General features: G+C 31.1%; 2 protein-coding genes across 2 annotated transcripts; both read right to left on the bottom strand.

Moving 5' to 3' along the window:
* Nucleotides 1-317: 317 nt before the first annotated feature.
* Nucleotides 318-2,871, bottom strand: LOC21394080 (probable WRKY transcription factor 75). The gene is made up of 2 exons (XM_010114088.2): nt 2,319-2,871; nt 318-637 (listed from the first exon to the last, which is right to left on the bottom strand). Exons 1-2 carry the CDS (start codon nt 2,723-2,725, stop codon nt 460-462), a joined length of 585 nt encoding a protein of 194 aa, XP_010112390.2. The 5' UTR covers nt 2,726-2,871; the 3' UTR covers nt 318-459.
* An 8,560-nt stretch (nt 2,872-11,431) lies between these two features.
* LOC21394081 (uncharacterized oxidoreductase MT1753.1) lies at nt 11,432-16,010 on the bottom strand. The gene is made up of 5 exons (XM_010114089.2): nt 15,678-16,010; nt 15,325-15,466; nt 14,572-14,771; nt 12,320-12,549; nt 11,432-11,907 (listed from the first exon to the last, which is right to left on the bottom strand). Exons 2-5 carry the CDS (start codon nt 15,438-15,440, stop codon nt 11,629-11,631), a joined length of 825 nt encoding a protein of 274 aa, XP_010112391.2. The 5' UTR covers nt 15,441-15,466; nt 15,678-16,010; the 3' UTR covers nt 11,432-11,628.
* Nucleotides 16,011-17,288: the final 1,278 nt, after the last annotated feature.

Genomic DNA, 17,288 nt, shown 5'->3' on the forward strand with positions numbered 1-17,288 from the left:
TAAGTCATTTAAAGTGGCATCATGTAATTAACAAAAATACATATTCCAAAAAGCCCAATTTTAGTTTATTATTTGTATACATAAGGCCAACACACACACACACACACACACACACACACACATATATATATATATATATATATACTGAATAATGTTAGAGACACCAATTATATTAATCATAACTTTTTTTACACCAACTTACATAGCATGTGAATTGTCCTTTATTGATAGTTGTTCAAAAGATTATCACGTTAATTAATAATAAGTGACTATATTTTCAGTGAAAAGATGACAACTCTGTACCATGTAAGTTGATACAAAATAGTTAAGATTAGAGTTGGGTGTCCCTAACACTACTATATATATATACATATATATTTATATAGATAGATAAGTAGATATATTTTACAGGAGCAGCTTACTGCTAGAACTACATAGAAATGACAATTAACTTGTAATTTAAAAGGGAGTGTAAATTTGCATCTGATTCAAGATGTGCTCAAAATTGTCAGTATGCTTCTCGATTGGGTGAGTGTGCATGCCTTCATAAGTAGTCACCACAACACCTTCATCCTTGGTTAGGCGTTGGACTTGCTTCTTTACATTGCACCCTTGATGTGTACACCTGTAGTAACTCCTGCAAATTCACATATCACGCACCACATTTTGGTTAGCATATATATATATATATATATATTTAATTATTTCACGACATACTGGTTTTATAAATAAAATTAAGTTTTATATGTAATTCGAAACCTCTTCATATATAAATCTCCCCCATGTACATATATACATAAATGATGCTCATGCAAGGATTGGCACATTGCCGGTAATTGAATCTCAGATCCGTTTGGTCTTTGAAAGTTTGCAGAAAGTTGTATTGATTGAATCGATAAAAACATGTAATTGATAATTAACCAGCAAATTACTCGGCATCATTGATAATTTTATCATTCAGGTATATATAGATCCTTTATTTATAATAATCTAATTCCATGTCTTCATATAATATCCGATAAAATTGAACCGATATGTCGGAAAAGAAAAGCATATGGTTTCCTGGATAAGAATGACATGCACAAATTGAGAAAAAGAAATATTATAATTCTTACTGATACTAATTTTTTCCGCCCTCTTAGAGATGCTCGATGAAATTTGAATGATAGAAAACAAAAAAAAAAGTGGCACGGTCCCATAAGGGTGACATGCACAAACCAAGATATCTAATTAATTACTTCTGAGTTGCGCAGGCATTTGTATTAAATATTGTGTCCCCTGTATAATAAGGAAATAATTTACTCCAAGAGCTGCAATTTTTCATCATTTACATTGTCATAGCATCTAGATTACTAGAAATGAGATTACTAGTTCTTAAATTTTATATCGTCTAGCAACTTCTTACGTTAAAACTAATATATGCTTAATTAACAAATTATAACAATGACCAGTTTGTAGGACTTTTGACATAGGTTCACATATTGACCTAAACGAACCCACGAGTTCTCAGACGCTCCTCGTGCGTAAAAAACCCTAATATACAATTGAAATTGCTATGTACTTTAACTAAAGTACTGGTCTTTGTTTAGATTACTTCACATGATATTATATATTGATCAAATTAACGTCCCTAGCTAGCGTGTATATATATATATATATATATATATAGAATATGCATGCAATAATATACGATACAATTCCCATATGAAAAGGAGAAAGAGGAAAATTTTTTAGGGGAGAGGACTGGAAACCCTAGATGACCATTTCAAGATGATCACGTACGATTATAATTCTTTTGAAGAGCGTACATGTACGTACACCCTGCAGATAAAAAGAAGTTTTACCATATATGCACACACACGATCATATATGTATTTGGATTCATGGAAAGATACGATATACATGCAAATGTATATATGTTTAACTTCCATATATTTACTTTTTCTTTTTCTTTTTGGCTAGCTTGAAATATATACCTACCATATGTATATCTGCTTCATGTATAGTATATCTCCAACTTAATTTCAGGAAAAAAGGCGCAGAAAGGAAATTGTCAGTTTTATTCATGTATAGGATTTATATATAATATCAGTTGTGTATTATCATGATGGGGTATAATTACTATCTAGTCATGTATATGCCTTGAATATTAGACCAATCAAATATGGTTTTTCTGATAGATCGAAGTGTGAAGACTACAGATGAAACGAGAAAAACTTGATCTCCAAAGAAATTAAAAAAGATCATGATCACTAACTAATTAATAAAGCTAATAATCATATATATTAGAAAAAAATATTATTATTAATATATGTTACCTGGGAAATTTGTTGTTTTTGACAGCCTTTTGGCCGTACTTCCTCCATCGATAGCCATCGTCAAGTATATCAACCTGACTTCTTGTTTGGAAAGCGTATTTGGGCTTTCTCATCTTCTTGTCTCCCTTCTTAATTTTGCCAGCCGATGATGACTTTCCCTCATGATCTCCATCATTATTAATACCATTTTGATCAGTAGAATTGATCATGTGATGATCACGATCTAATTCATTTGATCTGATCATGACATGGTTTTGATGATGATGAAGATGATGATGATCATCTGTCCTCAACCCGAAAAGCCCATTTGGCTGATCTTGATAACCATGATCAAAGCTACTAATCAACGCTTGAGAACTTGCCATTGAAGACGAGGAACAAGGAAAGAACATTTGATATTTCTCCATATAGGAAGCCAGTATATATATCTCCGGATATTATAGAAGAAGAAGAAGAAGAAGAAGAAAGAAGTTTTTTTTTTGCTGCTTGAAAAAGAAGAATTGAAGAATGTTCAGTATTAATAGAACTTGAAAATAAGAGAATTATGAAGGACGAGGCGGCTTGGTGGCAAAAGCTTTTAATTTTACTTAATGCGTATGCTTATATAGAAGAAATTAAAAAGAACAATTAATTGTACTCATGAATAAATCCAAAATAGAAAAAAAATTGTAAATGTTGCACAATATAGGGCATATAGGTGTCGTAAACGGCACGAAAATGGTCCCCTAGATAAAGAAAAATGATGGAATCATTTGCGCAGGGATTTGATCAATATCAAAGAAAAAGAGAAAAAAAAAAAAAGACCTGTGAGGTGGAAAATTGAGGCGGCTTCATCATTAGGAATGTGGACAATATATACTAATTGCGTTAATTTTTTTTATTAATTAGTATCTACTTAATTTCAAGTTTAATTAGGTGGTGCTTAGATGGTGGAGTACTCCAACGAGGCAAGGACTAAACGTAGACTAAGAGCAGTTCCCTTTGGACCTTTGAGACATAAATACCTTTTTCATTTTACCGATTTGAATTTTTAATTTTAGATTTTTATAGTTAAAAACTCTCATAAAATGTCACATTTAATTTTTTTTATTACAATTAAAATACTCAGAAAATGTCACATCTCAACTCGAATTGAAAATTTAAATCCACAAAGTGAACGAGATCAAAATATGTCACACTTGTAAATAATTATATAGCCTAATTTTGGGGCGCCCAACATATGGAATTATTCATTTACTTTATAGAATTTTTTTCTAGTCTTTCCTCTTTTTTTAGAACGTTGGTGTTTTTTACTTCTCAGTCGTCGGATCTATATTACTTTTATAATTTAATTTAACTTTTGATTAATTTAATACAAATCTGACGGCTGATAAAGAATTCTAAAAAAAAAAAAAAAGAACACTGTAGAAATTTTTTTTTGGTGATGGGTCATGACTCATGTCCCTATTAAAAGAATCATACATTTTTGTTTTTTTATGGCACGTGCTTGGCAACCGTCCACCCATATATATGTTAGTTTCCGAGAAACGTCTCTTGTACTATTTGCTAAAGTTCATGTTTTTGGCTTCATTAATTAGGAAAAGTTTTCAGTTGATTAATTATTGTTGATATCTTGTTTAGTATATTAATTAATGGCGTAGAGATTTTGTAATGCTCCCCACCTGACAAATTAAGGTAGTACTACTGCATATTCTCAAATTTAGATATCTATTTATGTCTCGTTTATTTTGTAGATTTAAGTTTTTAATTCGAATTGAAATGTAATATTTTTTGAGAGCTTTTAACTGTAATAGACAAGTTAAATGTGATATTTTTTAAAAAATTTTAACTGTAAAAATTTATAACTGAAAACTTAAATTAGTGAAATGAATGAGACCTTAGTTACTTAAGAAAATTTGAGTTCTACAAGGGAAGTAGGGAAGTTGAGATATATAGTTGAAGCTTAGTTAGTCTTAAATAATTGCCAATTAGGAGGTTATTAATGACAGCACATGAAAAGATGCTTTATATGTCTATTAATTCAGCTAGCACTCACTTCAAACTTTCACCTCTTTTATGCCTATGATGATTATCATATATATAGGATAAAAATCATTCATGTTTTCAACGTAGAAAAAATGGGCTTCTATAGCTTTTGGCGCTTTTTTTTATAAAAAAAAAAGGGTATCTTTTTTTTTTTTTTTTTTTTTTTTTTTGGGCTCAAATAGTAAAAGTGTAACTTTTTCCGGACCTTGTTCCTTTTCCCTCTCTTATCCGGGACACTATGTTTTCAACCATCCATGAGTGTCTGAAATTAATTAAGGAAATATTCTTTGTCCATATTAGTTCATGAAATGAACCCTCCTTTTGTCACCTCAAGACACAAAAAGCAGCCTAGCTAGCTAGGCTTAATGTGGTCAACAAATGGGTGAAATTGAAAAACGGATCAGCTTAATCACTACTATATATTCAGCAAAATCACTACTGTATATTTGTTATTTGACACCACTAATTTTCAAATCCAATGAACACCTCCTGGGTTTCTCTTTAACACGGAAAGTAGCTAGACTTGAGGGCAATTCACAAATAAAAAATAATACTAGAGGATTTTGAATATTAGAATTATTTTTGAACTAAAATTGCTACAGACACTTAGGGCTTGTTCTTTTGCCCTTTTTGAGTTAGGTGATTTGAGTGTAGATTTTGAGTTGAATTTGAGTTATAACTTGAGTTGAAGTTGTAACTTGAGTTTGTGTTTGGTTGTGTACATTTGAGTTATGGTTTGAGATAAGAATCTTTTTGAGTTTGTGTTTGAGTGAGTCAAAACTTGAATTTGTATTTAGATAGTATTTTAATAAAAACTCAATGCTGATGGAAAATTTTAATAGGGTATATGGGTAGGGTTTTATTCGTCTTTTCGTTATCAACGCATAGAAAAAAAATCATCTCAATCAGAATTAAAACGAAAAAGTTATAATATTTTTAAGAATAGAAAAAATATTGTTCATTAATTTAAGTTCGAGTTTCTGAACTCGAGTTGAAGGAGAAACTTGAACTCGAGTTTTAGTCCCAAACTTGAATTCAAACTTAAAAAAATATGAACTTGAATAAAAGTTGTAACTCGAGTTGCTTTTTTTGAGTTTTTGACTCAAAAACTCAACTGCCGAACAGCCCCTTAATTAATCTTCTACCAAAGAACACTAAAAACATAATTATACATAAACAGTGTTATTTAATCTAATCATTCACTCATACCACTTTTGTGTATGTATTTAGCTTGAATTTACCACATAAAAATGGTATATATTGATGTATTGATATGACCTCTTTAAAAATGGTGGGCACGTATTAATAATAGTTCACCATTATAATGGGGGCAGCTGTCCTATGACTAAGTTCTCCTTATATTTTTACCCCATTTTTACAATTTTTGTTATAGTTTACCCCTTGAAACTTTTTAATTTTCAATATCTATATATAGAATTTTTAAAAAGTTGCACCAAGTTTCAACTTTTCAGTACAATCATATTTCGAAACTAAACATAAATCGAAACTAAACATAAAATAAATTAAAGATCAAGTACACAATACTTATACTATAAGTTTTACAAAAAGATAAAAAAAAAAGGAACCATTATTTACGTATAAAGTTGGCTTTTTCTAATTCATTCTATATTCAAAAAATTACATAGATATATATATATATATAGAGCAGTCCTCGTTCATTTCGTTGATTCGAGTTTAAAATTAGAGTTTTGTTATAGTAAAAAGCTCTCAGAAACAGTCACATCTAACTTTTTTGCTACAATAAAAAGCTCTCACACAAAATCACATCTAAACTCAAATTATAAACTCAAATCAGCAAAGTAAACGGACCCTATATATACGTATCTCATAAGTTGTCAACTTAATTTGTGCAAGTTGATGATGATGGGCACGTGGGGAAGAGAGCGAGAGGTGCATTGCACATATATGATCAGATTTACACGTGCCTTTGAACGTTGAAAAAGAGACAAAACAGGTTGCGAAAAGGGACGACTGCGCAGCCCCTCCTTAAGCATCAATAGAACTACAAGAAATTGGAAAAAAAAAAAAAAAAAAAAAAAAGCATATACCTTCTAATTGGCCGTAGATTTTACTTTGGAATTTTTCAAATAGATGTCGTTGAGCCGTCCATTAGTATACACAATATGTCACAAATTTTGTGGCAGTTAGTAGAGACCAACGAACATTAATTGGATCCCAACTTCATATATAAATATATATATATATATATATTCTAATGTCGTTTTCAATTGGCCCCTATCAATGGTGCCCAAATGGTCACCGACTCTACATCATCCTTTGAACTTTGTAACTCTTTTTGGGGATATCCAACCATATTTCCATGGAGTGGTGAGAATTCTGGTCTCCTAGACTCAACTACGACCAAAACAATTGTTTAAGAATTTTGTGGTCTCATTGTCATCAATTGACACTCTTCTATGAAAGAAGAGAAATGAAAAGTAATTAGAGAAAAATCCACACAATTGATGTACATCCTTTGTTATGATAAAAAAAAACTACCGTGCATGTCGGGTTGGAATTTTTCCTTTGGTAATTAGGTCACATGTTTGGACGTTACATATGTAATGTCTCACGTCATTTAGAGAAAAAGTATATTTTTCTTTTAGAGGAGAGAAGAAGGTTACACCCTATTTATATAAAATAATTATTTTGGAAAATGACGGATTGAAATAATAAGTGAAGTGGTCCTAATAAATGGTACCAATATCAATTTCTATTTGGCTTATTGTTACGGTTCTAAATTTTTATTTTAAATAAGTTATGTATTTATTCTTTTTAGATAATTTTACCTAACTCAAAAACGCAATAGTTCATAAAATTTATCCCAATGTTTTACGCATATTATATATTCTGTACGTGTTATGCTTTTAGTGGGATAATGTTCACTTGTTTCTAGATATAAAACCATCTTCAATATGCAAATATTAATGCGAATGTTATAACTGGCACAAAAAGTATATGCAACCAAAAAAAAAAAAAGGAAGAAATTTAAGCTACTCTGTGTTAATCTACCTTAAGCTCTGGAACAAGTAAAAGAAGAAATTTTAAATTTTAAATAATAAAAAAGGAAATCAACACATAAATCGATAAGCAACTAAATTTTAACAAAATTTTAACATATCAGCTTAAGGAAATCTAAGTGAATTAGGGCTTTTACAAGACTTAAATAGACAACGGTAAATTGTAGTAAAAAAATCTTTTGGATAGGAACGCTATAAAAAATGTTAGAGATAGTTTTTTTTTTTTTTTTTTTTTTTTTTTTTTTTTTTTTTTAAAAAAAAAAGTGAAGCATAACTTAAAAATTTAAGAATAAAATTCAATCTTTAAAATCTTAGTCAGCAATACGTGGCTCCGCCGTTGGGCGGCAGACTAATAGAATATTTGATTTTTCTGGTAAAAATTTTGTTAATAGTACTGGCGGCTTAATTCTTAAGGAAATCGCAGCGAGAGTTCTCATAATACCTAAAAGGAGCCAAAGTCTTTTCATTCTTGTCTACTCTCTTGTTTTTGGCAGTAATTACCAAAATACAAACCCCATTATATATGGTGTTGAATCGGAACCCAGGTACACTAGTCTACGTAGCTTTCAAAGTATACTTGCACACGATTGATTAATTCTAGAAGAAATGACTTGTAACAACCCAACAGCTTCGTAAAATTGATTCTAATCCACACGTTGACATTACTATATATATACACACACACACACACACACACACACACACATACATATATACATATATATATACACACATAAATAAATTATGAAAGAGCAACATATGTAATTATTTTAAGTTTGTAGTATGATCATACTACAATACGTAGAAATTATGGATCTTCTAAACCCAGATATGTGTACATGAGTTGACTTAAGACAAAAATTCATGAAATTAAACGCTAGCTATCTCTAGTACTACTATAGGAGTAACATTATTATTACTGTGTGTGTGTGTGTATATATATATATGTGTGTGTGTGTGCGCTGAAGAATTGTAATAATTATAGGATGTTGAAGGGACGGCCTTGCTTCATGTCTAATATTACTAGACTTTTCGCGGCCGTACTTGTAGGAGTACTACTAGATAATCTCCGGGCAATCGGCAAAGGCTGCTGATGCTATCTCTTCAAATAATGTTATTCCATGCATGATCAGCTGCCATTGTTGAAGGGAAGACCTTGCTTCATGTCAAACAATCCTCTATGTTGGAATTATCTGATCCACGTACGTAAAAAATAAGAACTTTAAGCGACAATTCAATTATGTTGTATAAAATTTTAATACAAACAATGACCCGGCACGGGCGGCGGCTAAACTGGTCATATACACTTTCTTGTAGTTTTCTTCTGGACTGATCTTTAGTCGGTTTCTGACTTTACAATAGAAGTCTCATTTTAGTTACCAAACCTATGTTTTTGGTTTATTTAGAAAGTTACCCTTGGTCTTTTGTTTCATCAAGTTATGTATACGTTCATATAATTAGATTCACTTCTTGCTCGTTAAAAGGGAATCACGTATGCCATCCCATGCACCCCCCATATTCCGATCGTCTAATAATTAACAAGACCTTTTATATTGTGGAATGAGGACGAGGATGAGGCGGGGTTCGTTGGCGGAGTGAGGCGGCGGCTAGGGTGGGTTCCTTGTGTTGAGAGAACGGGGTTGGTTGGCTCATGATGGACGGAGGCGGTAGGAGGGGTGGTTGGTCTGAGGAAATAAGGCCGCGAGGGACGTTAGAATGAGTAACTTTTATTAAGGTTTTTCTATTCAACAAAAAAAAAAAAAAAAAAAAAAAAGGATTTTTCATTTTTAAAAAAATAGAATTCCTTCATTTTTTTTTTTTTTGCAAGTGTATTTTAAGTTTTTTTACCAAGAAAAGATATAGATAAACGTATCAAAATGTAATATGATGATGTACTCTTGATACGATAAAAAAAAAATTAAGGTATACTTTTTAATAAACTTAAAACACATGGAACAAAATAATAAAAATAAAAATTTGTAATGATGGATGACTAATTTTCATCAAGTCTAGGGACTACGTAACATCTACTGCGCTCAATAGTCGTGAGACTAAAACAAAATTTCCGTGATAAATTTTATTTAAACCAACCATAAAATTAATGCCTTTTCATTTCTTTTTTCTTTCACGTGAGAAAGTTTTCTAGAGAACTTTTTGAATGTCTTCTTCTTTCCGAATCTTACGTTATTGCAATGAAATTTCAAATATGGGGAGCACAAACGATATATGTGTATAAAAATCGTCCAAGAAAAGTTTCTTCTTGTTAGCTATTATCATGTCAAAAGCAAGTACACATAAACCAATAGTTTCGATGGAAAATTTCAGCCTTGATCATTCCAACAAGAACGCATACTTCAACAGTGCACCAAAGTTAAGCTAACGTACACACAACCAAAATTTAAAAGTTTAAATTTGGTCAATATATATGGGAAGCGACCTTCGTATTCCTTGACTATTTAAACTTTGTTGATAAGATTCCTACCTAACGGAAACTCTCAAGTCCAAACTCACACCTAAATAAAGCATTATATATATATATATATATATATATATTCGTCTAAAACAAGTCACGATGAATCAACTCAGTGGATCAATATATATATATATATGTATATATTAATATATACATATATATATATTTATGATCACTTAATATGGCGTACTTATATATTAATATATACATATATATATTTATGATCACTTAATATGGCGTACTATAAATACACACCATATTTGCATGGTAATTATATAATGCGATAGAACTTAAGGACCGCATGCTTCTTTTTTTTTTTTTTTGAGTCACTCCCTGAGCCTCTTCAAGCTCATGGTGTAATCATTTTTATGCTTGTATATTCTTAATCACATGATAATTTAGCACGTAATGATTCCTGAAAATGTCACATGAATTGTTAGAGTACTTAAAAGGACAAATTTATGTATCATTCTGATTGACTACGAGGCTCACGGACACAATATTGATGAACTAAAGCGCAGTTTGACAATTGAGCAAATGAACAGAAAATGTTGTGTCTAATATATGTTGAAACAATATATTGTTGTATCACATATTATAATCATTATAGTTGAAAAAAGGGGGAACAAAAAAAGCATATGCGAGATCAGCCTATAAGCGAAAGGTCCTTCCCATCCGTATATATGTTTGAAAAATATGCGCATTCTCAATCCTTACGATACACGAGCAATTCAAAATTGCAATGATTGTGGATTAACACTGGAGAAAATTACGACATTAACCATTCTTTTTTTCTAATCCTATAGAAGAAATCTAGATCTGGTTTTAGATTTTTTTTTTTTTCTATTTGGTTTCTGAGAGAGAGAATTTGAAAAAAAAAAATGGCATAAGATAACTAACAGAATATGAAAAATAACCTGCAATATGAAAATATAACCTCCAGATTATTAATGACATAAGATAAATTTATAAACAATAGCAGACATAAAATTGTGTTATATTTTTTATGAATTTTTTGAAAATTTCCCATGATACTATCCCGCTCCTAAAGCCGCTCTTCAAAAGAGGAACATCATATAATTTGTTTGGAGAGTTCTTTTATCAGGGTATAGAAAAAGTTTTTTTCTTGGGCACCGCCCTTACCTCCTAAAGTTTTCGTGTTTTTACAACTTGATTCATCAATTTTTAATTTAGACAATTCACTCCCTTTAACTTATTAGACTATTGTAATGTGGCTCATCTTATTAATTTTACTCTAAAATTTACTCGAATTAGCCAAAATTGGAAGATGTACACCTAAAATTCCTCTGACCACATCCACTCTTTGAAATGTGTATGTTTGGCCATGTTAGCACTCACATATGACATGCTACTTGTTAAAATAAATGTTTAATAAAGTATTTTTTAACAAATTCAAAACAAATAAATTGTAGGAGTAAAAAATTGGGATCCAAATTCATATGTGCATAATAAATCATCACTCAAATTAATTATATTAACCATAACAATAACAATAACGATTTAAATAATTTTTTATTAAACAATAAACAATACCTTAAAACCGATCTAACTAATTAGATCAATTCAAACACGAATCAAATTACCACCCCATCTCAAATCATAGTTGAACAAAAGAGTACCTCCAATAAATTTTCACCAACGACCTTTAATTAAGGCGTATTGTGGTGGCACACAGTTAAATAATCCATTAAAATAACTTATTTCTGAGTAATGGGGTTGGAACAAAAAAAGGCGATATGGGAAAGAGGAATCACATGTAAGAACGCATCCGAGGCCTTGTGAGAGACTGTGCCCCATCAACAAAAATGGTAGTGCCTGTCATGTACTTTGACCCATCACTTATTAAATAAATAACTGTTGAAACGACATCACTCTTAGGGTCTAGCCATCTCTCTAGTGGAGCTGCATCCTTGACGAATTTCTCTGCCCTATCTTTCCCCACTGCTTTTGGGTATTCATCTTCTATGTGCAATCCTCTTGCTATTGCATTCACCCTGATCTTGTATTTCCCAATTTCTAGAGCTGATGCCTGAAATCAATACACGTGACAAGAGTGTGTTATAGAAAGATATCTGGACTAATCTTATGTGTCATGATAGTGATAAATCCTCATCAGACAGTCAGTGGGTGCCTTTGATGGGCCTACCACTTGTGTCTGATCTATTAGAATAGATGTGTTTAGATGCAAGAATGATCTAGATATAATTAATTTTAGTTATTATTTTCCTCACTTGCAACCCCAAACTATAAAAACTGATCATGAGGATTTTCAAAACAAAACAAAGCCCACAATTTGCGCCTCATAATCATTCAATGTAACCTAAAGTATATTTTTGTGCAATATGGAAAGGCAATTGATTTTGGTAACAATGTTTCTGCAAGGTGTTAATTTGTGCATTTCCTTGTAAAGACTAAAGATTTGAAAGGATTGCTAGGCGTACCCGAGCTAACTGCTGCAACCCCGCCGCACATGAAGTATATGCGGTGGCTCCTTGATAAATTCCTCTTTCACCACCGGCAATTGTGGTCAACAACACTATGGAACCTCCTGACTTGTTGTCCCGCATCTTTCTTCCGACGGCATTTAACAAATACCACGGAGCCATGAAGTTTATTTTCATTATCTTTTTGAACTCGTCTTCGGTTAATTCTAGATGGTTTTGTGACTTTCCTGTTTCAAGCAATCAGAAAATGGGAAATCTTCTTAGCTGCCACAAAACTGCGTCGGCCGATCTTGACATGCATGCATACACACACACACATATTGCTAGCTTACAACATATAACATGGGAAAATAAAAAGTTGTGAGGTTAGAGAAAACTTATTGTGAACGAATTCTGTTCAGAAGTAGTAGCGAGCATATCTCTTCCCACTAAGGAATATAATGAGAAATTAAACTTGAAAGATTATTTTCCAACAAGTAGTTTTTAATATCGACGTTAAATACTCGTATCCGTTATAATGTGCAGATTTAATTCATGTGGTTTCCATCGTGCAATTTTCCCAACAAACAATTTTCCCACGTTTATTCTAATTAAATATGGGGACATTCTAGTAGTCATATTCCCTGTTATTTTCCACTGAAATAGTAATGATTAGCCATCTCTCGTTATAACACTAAACAAAGCTATATATCATCAGAAGTCATGCTGGGGAAAAGTTTCCATCTGGGTTGAACAATTGCTAACATCCCACATGAACAGTGTATCTAAAAAGTTTGACCCAACCATAAAGCATTCATTCTTCATCTCCTTCTTCACAAAGTTAACCTTAGAATTAGAAAGAATCGCATATATGCACATATATATATATATATGTATGGTATACATATACATAGTTTTAAGCATCCTATATAAACCACTAGTTCAAAGTAATAAAGACATAAACTTTCATCATTTTACCAAACGCAAGCATAATTGTCGAACCATGGTCTTTAGATTTTACATCCAAACTGCAGCAGAAAAATTTTATCCCAGTGAAAATTGACAGTTCCACTGTAGAAATGTCCTTACTCCTTAGACAACTTTTACAAGTAAAATTAATAGACAAGGGCCCAAAAGGTGACTTTCGAATGACAATAATTAACAAAAGCAATTATAAAAGTGTTATGAATAGTAACGGTTTATTTTAATTAAAGTTACTGTTTAGAATTTTATTATATAAATAGTAACTGTAAATAGTAAACACTGTGTAAATAGTAATCGTGAATAGTGTCAAATTTTTTTTTATAAATAGAACTCTAACACTCTTTATTTTATATAAGTTAATAAGATTAATGAAATTCTCTCTCTTTAATTTTTCTCTCTCTAAAGTTTTTTTTTCTTAGTTTTGTATTTTCTTAATTTTCATAACAAAAAGTAAATTTTTAAAGAAAAATTAAGAGAATTATAAGTTACCATACCAATAGGGCGTGTTTCGAAACACCACATTTATGTCAGATCATACCATTTCATTTTGATCAGATATATCATATTCATTCTTAAATATGCACCACCGATAGTGATGCAGTACCTTACCGTTTTTTACCAAATCAATTTCAACTTGCCCAAAATTAAAGTAAGAAACCAGAGGCCCAAAAAGACAACTTTAGTGTTGTAAAGTGGCACAAGAAAAGACTTTAGAAGCAAGCAAAACCCATCTCTCAACTCAAAACTAACTCCAGAAGTCATTAGACAATGGCCCAAAATGCTTGAAACACAAAAATCACGGGACTCATTATAATAGTGAAAAAAAAATAACAGGTGCGTTAGAATTAGTTTTAAAATAATTTTATTTTGTTTTTATAAAATTAAAAATAAAAATATTTTTAATTTCAGACATAAATTATTTTTAAAAATGCGTTTGGTAATTTTATTAAGAGATTATTTTTAGTTTAAAAAAAATTAAAACTCTATTTAATTATACAATTTTTATTTTTAATTTAAGAGCACTTAGTTCATTTAAATCCACACCTACTTATAAAAAAAATGCATTCACCTAAAATTAAAAATAAAAAACGACTTAAATTCATTTTCAGTTTTTAAATCATCTTACACTAAATTGAAAACCGTTTTTATTTTTATTATTTTCACATTTTTCCTCCAAACGCATTTTCTTCCTCAATCTATATTTTTTTATCTCGAAAAAGGTGAAAAATTAAAAATACCAAATAACAAGTCCTTCACCTGAAAAGCATTTATAGATCCATCCGTACCTTCATAAGTGAAACAATGCACAAAAGCATCCAAATTGCCTAAAAACTTGCATGCCTTATCCACTGCCTCATGGAAAGGCCCTTCTCTCTCCTCCTCCATATCCACAGCAACCACATCCACTGGCAAAGCACCCTCCACATCACATCTTATCTTCTCTGCAACATTCCGGAGACGCCTCTCATCTCCCATCAAAACCACCCTACAAAAGATAAAAACGAAATAAATAAATATATATCTGCTTTTAATTTAACCACAGTTTCTGTAGTATTGTAGAGAATATTATTGAACTTGGAGAACTAAGCTGCAAAGTGGGTATTTCTCAAAATAGTGTATCATATCAAAACACATTAAAGTCTGGCATTTATTTTCTCATTCGACGCTACTAATAATTGGTGTAATTAATGACCAGAGAATCTCAGAGCTAATTCTGATATCCTTTCCTGACCAGTTCCCAAGATTCAGATCACTTTGATCATTGGCAAAATCCATACCACCAAATCTCTTAAGTAAAAAAAAAAATAAAAAAATAAAAAATAAAACACTCACACACTAATTGAAGCCTTTGGTAGGGTGAAAGAAAAAGCAAAACCCAGATAAAATTGGCTCAAATCGAGCAGAAATTTATATTTTTACTATAGAAAATAGTGAAAAAAAAAAAAGATTTGAGCTTGGGTTTTAAGGTAAAAGAATATCTGAATTAAAAGGAGAGGAAAAAAAAGATCCGAGTTTAATATGATAGAAGTAGAAATTACCTGCAACCTCTGCGGGCCAAATGAAGAGCTATGTTGTTGGAAATCTCGTCTGCGTTGGAAGTGAGCAACACTTTCTTTCCGCCACTACTTCCCATGGTGATGTCTGAAGTACTCATGTGAACCACTCGAAGATTTAAACCCCCTTATATAACAACAACAATAATAATATAATAAGAATGACAATAATATTACCCACCCAATAATGCATTACAATAATATCAAATCACAGAAAACAAAAGAGTGAATATATATTAAAAACTTATTATAAGGTGGGAACTTGGGGATTTGTATGCATATATATGATAGAACAATAAAATAGTGTTTATTGTAATATGAAAATTAAATAATCTCACCTCGATATGAAGTCTGAACTTTGGTGGGAGAAAATAAAATTACCAATATTCTTTGAAACCAGTGATCAGTCAGAGTCGGCTTGTGGAATGGAATCAAATGGAAAAACTTTAATCAAAGATTCGAAATTCGTAAATACGTCTAATAATAACAACACCCTCCTCCTCCTCCTCCTCCTTCTTCCTCTTCCTCTTCTAATTAAGGAGCGATTTTATTGAGATATATGGACTATCAATTTATGAAACAAATAACAGAAATCTCCGCCGATGAACTGCCTAATGAGGAGTTGTTACCCTAACTAAAGAGATGTGAAAACTGGGGCATATAATGATCATGTTCCTGAAAGCCTCTATCCACTTGGTGGCTGCTGATTGGCTAGTGCCAACAAACATATGCCGTCCTTCAACTAAAAACCCCTTTTTGGGAAACTTTTGCAATTATGAACCAAAGTCGAAAGATATGTTGTGCCCTCTTTTTTTCAAAAATTATTAGATATTAGATTGGATATGTTGTGCATTATGAACATTAAATCATAATACAATTAGGAAATTATAAGATACGTCTTATTACAAAATTATCTATGATTAAGCAATTATTTTCCCTTTTCACAAGACATGGGGTTGTTCTTCGACAACAAAAACTCAGACAAAATTTTAACTCGAATTATAACTTTATTTAAGTTCATATTGTTTTGTAAAATTTGAGTTTAAATTCGAGTTTATGATTAAATTTGAGTTCAAATTTTCCCTTCAACTTGAGTTCATAAACTCGAACTTAAGTTAATGAACAATATTTTTTTTATTCTTAAAAATGTCATAACTTTTTCATTTTAATTCTTATTGAGATGATTTTTTTTCTATACATTCACAACGAAAAAATGAATAAAACTCTACCCATAAATCCTATTAAAATTTTTCATCACCATTGAGTTTTTATTAAAATACTATCTAAATATAAATATAAATTTTGACCCACTCAAAAAGATTCTCAATTCAAATCAATACTCAAATATACACATTCAAATACAAACTCAAGTTATAATTTTAATTCAAATTATAATTCAAATTCAACTCAAGATCATCATTCAAATCACTCTAACTTAAAAATACAAAAGAACAACTCATAATTTCTTCAAGTGGTCCACAATAAGTTTTAATGACCTATTGCTACATATGTAATTGAAGAAACCCTAACCGGTCGAGAAGGGTTGACTTTCGTGGGCCCAAGAGTCTCTTTTCTTTTTCTCTCTCTCTCTTTTTTTTTTTTTTTCTCTCGGCGAACAATTATTTTTTTTCTTTTCCTCGGTTGTGGTTGTTGGAGTCTTGGAGACGACTCATGGTAGAATGAAGAAGGCGCTGAGAAAAGTTTGGTGGAGAACCACTGGAATTCTTGTAAATTAAAAATTAAATTGGTACTTACTAGTGAGCCCCATCTTTTTTTTTTTGTTGGAAATAAATGCCAATTTTTTGGACCAATACTAAGTTCTCTGTCCGATGTTGCTGATCGTGTTTTTTATGATTTTTGTCCCTGCTTAGATTGATATTGGATTCTTTTTTTTTATTAGTTAATTGGTATTGCGCATTATTAAACATGGTATTTTGATAATTAAAATT

Source organism: Morus notabilis, unplaced genomic scaffold, assembly GCF_000414095.1.
Source record: "Morus notabilis unplaced genomic scaffold, ASM41409v2 Scaffold784, whole genome shotgun sequence".
NCBI lineage: Eukaryota > Viridiplantae > Streptophyta > Magnoliopsida > Rosales > Moraceae > Morus > Morus notabilis.

What these genes read in the sequence shown, in the direction of transcription:
- LOC21394081 (XM_010114089.2), bottom strand. Translation starts at nt 15,440, where the DNA reads ATGAGTACTTCAGACATCACCATGGGAAGTAGTGGCGGAAAGAAAGTG. An exon ending in TTGGCCCGCAGAGGTTGCAG is followed by an intron (nt 14,772 to 15,324) that starts GTAATTTCTACT and finishes TATCTTTTGTAG; the next exon opens with GGTGGTTTTGATGGGAGATG. An exon ending in GCATTGTTTCACTTATGAAG is followed by an intron (nt 12,550 to 14,571) that starts GTACGGATGGAT and finishes TGCTTGAAACAG; the next exon opens with GAAAGTCACAAAACCATCTA.
- LOC21394080 (XM_010114088.2), bottom strand. Translation starts at nt 2,725, where the DNA reads ATGGAGAAATATCAAATGTTCTTTCCTTGTTCCTCGTCTTCAATGGCA. An exon ending in AAAAACAACAAATTTCCCAG is followed by an intron (nt 638 to 2,318) that starts GTAACATATATT and finishes GTGAATTTGCAG; the next exon opens with GAGTTACTACAGGTGTACAC.